Here is a 9,048-nt window from a genome sequence, read left to right as displayed (position 1 = left end):
AAGTTTCGTCTGAATTAACAAAAGGCTTTGGCCTCTTAATAAAATAAATTAGGTGCACTCCTGTGCACCAAAATATAACTCTACGTCAATCAGCAAATGGAGTGAAAAACCTGTATAACTCACACCAAAAAACAATATTTGGATCAAGGTGTCCCTGGGCCACCCTGCCTCGCCCATATTTGTGAAAAGTGGCAAGCAAGGCTCAGAACGGTGCCAAAGAAGTGCTACATTATCATACTACATTGAAACATTCATACCAACTCTTCTCACCTTTGAAATACTGACTTTTACCTAAAGAAAACCCACTAATTTCTACACAGTAAGAAATTTGAGATGGATTCCCATCTTTTATTCAGAAGAAAAAAAAAAAACCTCAGTGTTATAATTTATTTTCGTACATTCACATTACAAAAAGGAAACCTATGAAACAAGTGCCTGGAAATGATAATGAACACTTCCGCATATCGTAAAAAGATTTAAATAAAAAAGCTACACGGACGGTGGCGTCTTTATCCGAAGGGATGGATCCTAAAAAATCCCCAAAGTATGAAAACTGTTAATACAAAACCAAACACATACATCCACCAGCCATCAAGATCCGGTCTGTATACTTTAAAACACACCAAGGTATCACTTCATCCTGCTCCCTCACTTCTTAGTGTTTTCCACCTCAATACTTGCCAGAGCCAAAACTTTGTCTCCTGATCCTGCAACACAAATATACAAAAAAATTAGAATACAGAGAACAAGAAAGTGTTAAATTAGGCATAAACCAGCATGCAAGTCGGAAGGAAATTAAATGCATACTGAGGACTATATACCCCACATAAACCTAACTACCATGGGGAGAAAACCAAATATAATGTTCCATAAGCTCAGCCAAGAGTTTAGATGCCCTCCTATTAGACATTAATGACATAGGATAGGCTAAAAGTAAATATCTTTCATCATAACACCCACTTAAAAAGTCATAATTACCTCTGAATACCATGTTTAACTCCCTGTTATCAGCTAGTATGTCTTATTGGGTGGCTGACTAGAATTCTAGTGTGACAAGTAGAGCTGGGTGAATACGACCCAAATCAAAATCGTGGTTAATTGTACATTTTACCTCAATTAACATGAATGGTGATATTTTAGGTTTTAAAGTAATACATCTTCAGACCCCAGAATAAAATTAGTGGAGATACAGGGTTGGGGATCAAACATAAAAAACAGAGTTACCTCTCATGGACTCTGGCTTTAATCCCTCGTTTCTTGGGGCCTTCTGACTGACATCAGGGACTGTTGAGTCCTATGATTGAGTTTCAGTGATCAGGTGACATCCTGACACACAGACTCAAGTGTCGCAATGCTACTTGACGACTGAGGCCCAATCACAGGCCTCGGTAGTCCCTGGCATCAGCCAGAAAACCCAAAGAGAACAGGGAATTATGTGGAGCCTAGCAAAGTTTTTTTCTTTTTTAATGTTTAATCACCTATCCAGGGACTCTGCTTATCAAGAGACCTCGGTTCGGACGTGTCCAGTTTGAATGAAACAGCAGGTGAAACCTTGTGAATATTGTAATGACCAAACCGAAATAACCAACATGCACAAAATGATTGGTTATCCAGATGGACAATCTGTTTTGGATATTTTTAGATTAATTGTCCAGCCCTAGCGGTAAGTAATAATAGACTGTATGACTTACCTAAACCTTCTGAAACCTTCTGAAACTGACTGAGAGCTGCACCAGCATTCTCTGATAAGAATGCCTCATCCTCTGGAGTCAACTAAGCAGAAACAGATAAGAAGTCAGTTCTCTAAATTTAAATAGGTCCTTTCATAATATACAATAGAATGTTAACATGTATATCTGAAGAAGAAGCCAGGAAGCTTCGAAACGTTATATTCTGTCATCGTTATGAGTTAACATTCATGTTAACATTCTATTGTAAGTCACTACTAGGAAGATCTTACTGTACACAGATTTCAGAGTTCAATACAAGCTATATACTTTATATCTATAGTCATTGGGCTTTCCTTAGCAGTTGTTACAGAAAAAAAAAAGGATATTTTATACTTCATGTTTCTAGGAAGAAGTGTCCAAGATATTTTACCTTCTCTCCCAGTTTGCGTAGTGCAGTCAGGATTTCTCCTTTCTGTTGAGTGTAAATATCTCGGGCTAATTTGCCCACCATTAAATCTCGGTCCATCTGTAAAACAAGAGAAAGAGCAGTTACAGTTTGCCCAAAGATACTGGAGTCCTCTACTAACTTAGGCTAAGTTCACATCTGCAGAAGAATCTCCGTTGGCGACTCTGCCACAGAAACCAAAGAGAAAAGTCCAGCACAGGGGCCGATTATAGTCAATGGGGTCCACCAATGTCCATGTGTAAATGCTGTTTCAGCAGTCCATCTCTCCGCTGTTTGGGTTCCCCACAAAACGACGGAGAGCCTGGCGCAGATTTGAACCTAGCCTCAGTCATAGACATGGAGAAAACAAGAAATAGCTCTTACCTCAGCTAATCGCGTCCTCAGCTGCCCCGGCTGCTTTTTGGCAAACATTCTGATGACTTCTGGGGTCTTGAACGCTTGACTTATGGCTGCTTGAATAGCCTGAAAGAGGAAGGATAACATGTCATATATTAAAATGAACAACATATTATAGTTCTGTGGTGCAATGGTGACATCTGAGTGACATTTCATATATGATGGGGAGGGGGGAGCGGAATGTGTGTGAATGTCACGGGAACTGCCAATAGGTTAAGGGGTTACTGTTCTAGGTTAAGGGGTAATTAATTACATCACCAATCAACCCCAGTGAGTGAGTAATCCGGAAAACTGGGTCCTATTTTTCTCCAAGCAGCAAACAGGAAGCAGGGAGAGAAAGCAAGATGGCCGCTGCTCTCACTACAATATGCCATGTGGACCTTAGAAAGCACAATAAAATTCCTTTACTCTGGCATTAAACGTTCTGGACTTTTGAATGGTAAAATACTTTCAGGAAAATAAAGATGTTCACATGAAACTATAGGAATTTTATAACGGTTTCCCGATGCTTGAACTCTGAATTCTGAAATGTAAGATTCATATGTGCAAATATTGAATGTCAAAGGAAAGAAATTTCACAGGTTTGTGTTATATTTTACTATTGTGTTGGGGATTCCAATCTATTTCAGCCCAGCTGTTACAAAACTACAACTCCCAGCAGGCTCAATACCTGGACAGACACAGATTGTGGATCACGGATTTACATAATAGGTTCCTCACCAGCTGCATCCCACCAAGTTCATCCACCAGCGTCATGTTCCCTGCGATAATTTTCTGCAGAGAGTCGTTGAACTCACTCAGCTGCTCCAACGTTTCTTTCTTGGTCTCTTCATATTCATCAGCGTCCAGTTCCTCTCTAGAAGGAAAATGAATATATTACTCCATGGCAGTTCCACATCTTACACAGCAATATTTTTCAACACACATTGCATACAAAAAAAAAAAAAAAAGGCAATCATATTTTCCAGACAATGGAATGAATCTGCAACCCTACAAAGGTCATGAATTATTGATCAAATACACATTATATTCATTATCAGTGTGTAAGATCATAAGGAAATCAGTGAGATCATTGCTTCTTCAGGATCGCTCCACAGAAATATTAATAATAATACATTTTATTTATATAGCGCCAACATATTCCGCAGCGCTGTACAATTTGTAGGGTTCAAGTACAGACAGAAAGATAAATTACAAAGAAAGTCATTTCACACAATGGGACTGAGGGCCCTGCTCGCAAGAGCTTACATTCTATGAGGTAGAGGGGGTGACACAAGAGGTAGCAGGGGCGGCATTGCTTATACAGTGGTCAGACAATTTTGTAATAGAGGTTACTGTCATTACACAAACATAAAACTTTATGAGCCGTCCCCAGTCGTGTCCTTTAACATGTGGATGGAGCTTGGACATAGGCAGGCAGCCAATGTGGCGACTGGCACAGACCAGAGGCATTGCTGTAGTGTCTAGACTGATATATATAACACTAACATGGAAAAAGGGAACAATCAACATAGTTACCCGCATCTGAGTTCCCTATACGTAGGTCCAAGTATCAAGCTCAAAAATTCATACTGACATAAAACACCAGAAAAAACATGAATCGAGCAGAGACAATATACAAAAATACAAAAAACTGTTTTATTGAATAAACAAAGAGATATACAAGAGGGTAGGGGAAAATTCTACCAGAACAAATTATATGGAGGTATATACTCTTTTGTAATCTTCTGTGCACAGTATATAAACCGTATGTGGATATCAGTGACATCTACACTATACATCATACTTACCTCATAGACACTCCTCTGTCAGTGGTGGGTCTGTTGTTCTGGTAGAATTTTCCCCTCCCCTGTTGTATATATCTTTGCTTATTCAATAAAACAATTTTTCGTATATTTGTATATTGTCTCTGCTCGATTCATGTTTTTTCCGGTGTTTTATGTCTAGACTGATAGATGAGCCTGGCCGCTGAATTCAGAATAGATTGTACAGGGGAGAGTTTAGTGAGGGGAAGACCGATAAGCAAGGAGTTACAGTAGTCAAGGCGAGAATGAATCAGAGAGACAATAAGTGTCTTTAATGTATCTCTGGTAAGGAAAGGGCGTATTCTGGAGATGTTTTTGACATGAGCATGCGAGTGATTCAATATGGGGGGGGGGGTTAAGGAAAGGTCTGAGTCAAACATAACCCCGAGGCAGCGGGCATGCTGCCTAGGAGTTATAGTAAGGCCTGAGACTGCAATGGATATATCAGGGACACATCTATTAGATGGTGGAAACAGTAGTAGTTCACTCTTAGAGAGATTTAGTTTCAGACAGAGCGAAGACATGATATTTGAGACAGCAGAAAGATAGTCACTAGTGTTCTGTATTAGTACAGGGGTGAGGTCACGGGAAGATGTGTATAATTGGGTGTTATCAGCATATAGATGGTACCGGAAGCCAAATCTGGTGATAGTTTGTCCAATGGGGGCTGTGTAGAGAGAAAAGAGCAGGGGGCCTAGGACCGAGCCCTGAGGAACCCCAACAGCAAGGGAAAGAGGGAAAGAAACAGAGCCTGCAAATGATACACTGAAAGTGTGGTCTGAGAGATAAGAGAAGAACCAGGAGAGCGCAGTGTCCTTAAGGCCAACTGAGTAGAGCATAGTGAGGAGAAGTTGATGGTCAACAGTGTCAAATGCTGCAGAGAGGTCCAGAAGAATAAGAAGAGAGAAGTCACCATTGGATTTAGCCGTCAGGAGATCATTGGAGACTTTTGTGAGGGTTGTTTCAGTAAAGTGCAGAGCGCGGAAACTAGATTGCAAGGGGTCAAGCAAAGAGTTAGCAGAGAGATAGCGGATTAAACGAGAATAGACCAGGCGTTCCAAGATTTTAGAGATGAAGGGGAGATTAGAGACAGGTCGATAGTTAGCAGCACAGGACGGGTCCAGGGAGGGTTTTTTCAATAGCGGAGTTATAACAGCATGCTTGAAGGAGGATGGAAAAATTTCAGAAGAGAGAGAGAGAGAGGTTAAATATTTTAGTAAGGTAAGTCGTGACAGCAGGCGACAGAGATTGGAGAAGGTGTGAGGGGAAGGGGGTCACTGCTGCAGGTTGTAGGGCGAGATGAAGAAAGTAGCTGGGAGACTTCCTCTTCTGTAACAGGTTCAAAAGATGAGAATGGACAGTCTGAGGTGCGGTTGGTGAGGGGATTAGTACTATGTTAGGTGTGGGAATCAATGCCACCTGGGGATTGGGCAGTTATTTCCTGACGGATCTTATCAATTGTATCATGGAAATAAGTGGCCAGGTCATCAGCACTAAGATCTGTGAATGGTGTCTGCACCTTGGGTGTGAGTAAGGAGTGAAAAGTTTAAAAAAGACTTTTAGGGTTGGTGGAGAGAGAAGAGATGAGGGTGGTGAAATAAGCTTATTTGGCAAGGTAAAGGGCAGAACTATATGTTTTAAGCATAAATTTGAAGTGGAGGAAATCTGCAGGTGAGCGTGATTTTCTCCACAGACGGTCAGCACACCTAGAGCACCGCTGAAGAAATCGTGTCTGTGGCGTGTGCCAGGGTTGCTTCCTCCTATGTGGGACTTTACGAGTGGAGGGGGGAGCCACCTCATCCAATGCACTCTTAAGGGTTTCATTATAGTGACTGGTGGCCAGATTGGGACAGGAGATTGAGGAGATGGGGGACAGAGAGGACTGTAGAGTATCTGAGAGTTGCTGGGTGTTAATAGCACGTAAATTCCTATGTGTGTGATGGGTAGGTGTATCTTGTGAAGGGGAGAGAGCACTGATGGTGAGAGACAGAAGGTTATGATCAGAAAAGGACAGTACCTGCATTCCTCCAGGTCCTGAAGTTGCTGCATCAGCCGATCCAGCTGTTCCTCCAAGTTCTGTCGTAATTTACTGGTCTCACTCTTCCCTCTTGACGCCATGTTGTCACTAAGTACAGAAAATGTGAAGAGTTAGAGTCCACATGAGTCAGACTACACAATCCCAGTTAAATGTTCAAGCCAACTTAAGGTTATGTCTATACATTTTATGACATGTACTTTGGGGCATAAGACTTAAGATAAAATTGTGGATAGTACGCATACCCAGCATGCACCATAGGTACACTAAAATATGCACTTAGAAATATTGTAAATAATGTATGTGGTTCTGACATGTACCATAAGTAACATATGTGTGCCTGGCATATACCATAGTTAACGTACATAGGCAAGACAATTAGAGTAGGTAATGTACATGGACCCAGCATGTGGGCCTGACATGTATCATAAGTAACGTACATGAGCCTTGTATGTGCAATACATAACGTACTCGGGCCTGGCATGTGCCACTGGTAACATATGCTGGGTATATCCATATATCATAGGCAATGTACATCAGCATGGCTGTGCAGTCGGTAATGTACATAGACCTAACATGTACCATTAGCAAGACCCACAGTAACACGTGTCCAGACTGTACCAGATATGGGACACAAGTGCCCAAAGCTTTTGGTTAGTATCAGGTGTGCCCTTAGACATGTGCAGTGTTTACTATGAGATGAAGAGAAGGCTTTGTCTCCTTTCTTTATACAGAACTCTTAGGCAGAACTACAGCTCATACTGATCCACTGTTGTAAACAAAAGCGGTCAGGGAAAGACAGCAGCCCCCTCCCTCACCCACCTATACACACCCTGGCCACAACCTGCATAAGTCAGTGACAGGTTACAAATATCCAAAAAGAAATAAAAAGAAAAGACATGGATTGCACATCACAACCTTGATCAATATTTACACTAAGAACCTCATGCTCAGTATTGCAGATTTTGCTGAGAAGCACGAGATTAATGTTTAAGATTGGGATGAGATCATATGGCAAGGTGGATTCTTTGAGATATATTCACATGTTGCAGTGAACCTTTTTGTGATCCGACCACATGGTGCGGTGCTATATGGGGTCTGCCATTTCTGTGGTGCAGTGCCTATGGGGTGATGTGGACCAGAGCCTGGGAGGTTAGTCTGGTGGTGGGGGTGTTACTGGGCAGCTTTCCCTGTAGGTGCTGTATTGTGGTGGTAGCTGTTCAGTGCTGCACCCAGTAGAGTGGAGACCCACTATAAGGAAGTCCCCGTGAAGTGGCTAGCGGGCTTATACACCTTGATCAATGTGTATACTAAGAACCTCATGTTCAGTATTGTAGATTTTGTTGAGAAGCACAAAATCAATACTGTGTATAAGATTGGGATGTGCGGTCCATGTCTTTTTTTCTTGGAGATTTTAGGTAATATATTATTTTTGGATGGCACTGCTTAGATAGTGTCAGTGCTGCGGGAGGAACTCAATCCTATCCACAATATACAGAGACCTCTGCACTCCAAGTTGCAGTGAAATGTGTCATATTTATTTTCACAAAATAGCAATTCAAACAGTAATATAACGTTTCGGTCCTACTCAGACACCGAGTAAGAGATTTCTACATACACAGTCATATATATATTTTTATTATCTCAATCTAGATTGCAGTCTTCATCATTAGGATATGCTATGTAGTACATAAAATAAAAAGAAAAAAAATGTGAAAAATATTTACAGTGAACATTTCCAGTACATTATTATTTGTTGAAGAAAATATAAACCGTATATAGAAAAGAATCAGTTGTTACAATTTGTCTCATAAGGGTATGTTCACACGGCGGAAACCTTTTCCGCCGTATGAACTCTCTGCGTGGCTACCAGCAATGGGATGTTGATGTAGTGACATTCTGTCGTGGCATCCTGCTCCTGATTAGACCCGAATGAATAGACCTAATTGGGAGTGAGTTTCATGCTGTGGACACCGCAGCTGTCTGAGCCGCAGAATCCAAAGGATTCTTTTTCTTGCTAGCGGGAAAAAAAAGCAGGCAGCTCCCATTCAAGAGGATTTTGAGGTGGATTTTGCGTCAAAATCCGCCTGCAAAAAACTCAGTGTGAACTAGCCCTAAGGCATCATAAATCTATGTGGATAAAGAATAGAAATCTATGAATCAAAACATTAGTAAAACCTTGACAATAGATCTAAGTATGATCTGGTTTGTATATAAAAATGACTATATGACTCCTGTTGGACTGGTGTTACATAGATATGAGTATAGGTAGGGGGGATATAATATGTCATCAAATACACATTATCTGATATATACAGCACAGATATTTATATAACATGCAGCCAACAAGGGGCACTATAGTAGCCATGTAGGTCATCTGGGATACATAATGCATAGTCTGAATAGGATGCAGCAGGCTATCCGAAAAAAGATCCCCAAGTATTGATCAAACACTGATAATATAGGGTCCAGAATCCATATACATAGATAGAAATGAATCCCTTACCGGATCACTGTTGACAGTATAGCAGGTCATTTACCCCAGACAGCACACACAGCATGGGACACTAAGCATCTCCTGCTTATTGTCACTATAGTAGGACCAGGAAACAGGGAAGATAGGAGCTCTCGTGAGACCCCAAATCTCGCGATATCTAGCTATGGCTATACAAGGAT

At 41.2% G+C, this 9,048-nt stretch overlaps 1 protein-coding gene across 1 annotated transcript; it reads right to left on the bottom strand.

Moving 5' to 3' along the window:
- Nucleotides 1–324: 324 nt before the first annotated feature.
- Nucleotides 325–9,006, bottom strand: LZIC (leucine zipper and CTNNBIP1 domain containing). The gene is made up of 7 exons (XM_075280054.1): nt 8,879–9,006; nt 6,355–6,462; nt 3,253–3,388; nt 2,500–2,598; nt 2,101–2,196; nt 1,692–1,773; nt 325–707 (listed from the first exon to the last, which is right to left on the bottom strand). Exons 2-7 carry the CDS (start codon nt 6,453–6,455, stop codon nt 649–651), a joined length of 573 nt encoding a protein of 190 aa, XP_075136155.1. The 5' UTR covers nt 6,456–6,462; nt 8,879–9,006; the 3' UTR covers nt 325–648.
- Nucleotides 9,007–9,048: the final 42 nt, after the last annotated feature.

This window comes from Leptodactylus fuscus, chromosome 6 (genome assembly GCF_031893055.1).
Source record: "Leptodactylus fuscus isolate aLepFus1 chromosome 6, aLepFus1.hap2, whole genome shotgun sequence".
NCBI classification, from domain to species: domain Eukaryota; kingdom Metazoa; phylum Chordata; class Amphibia; order Anura; family Leptodactylidae; genus Leptodactylus; species Leptodactylus fuscus.
Note: the sequence above shows the minus strand (reverse complement) of the source record. Positions and strands in the feature narration are given on the sequence as shown.

Bases quoted from the DNA above. Each gene is read 5' to 3' on its own strand.
- LZIC (XM_075280054.1), bottom strand. From the start codon at position 6,455: ATGGCGTCAAGAGGGAAGAGTGAGACCAGTAAATTACGACAGAACTTG. The intron at 3,389-6,354 runs GTACTGTCCTTT...TTTTCCTTCTAG, and splicing joins CAGGACCTGGAGGAATGCAG to AGAGGAACTGGACGCTGATG. The intron at 708-1,691 runs GTAAGTCATACA...TTTGTGTTGCAG, and splicing joins GAAGGTTTCAGAAGGTTTAG to GATCAGGAGACAAAGTTTTG.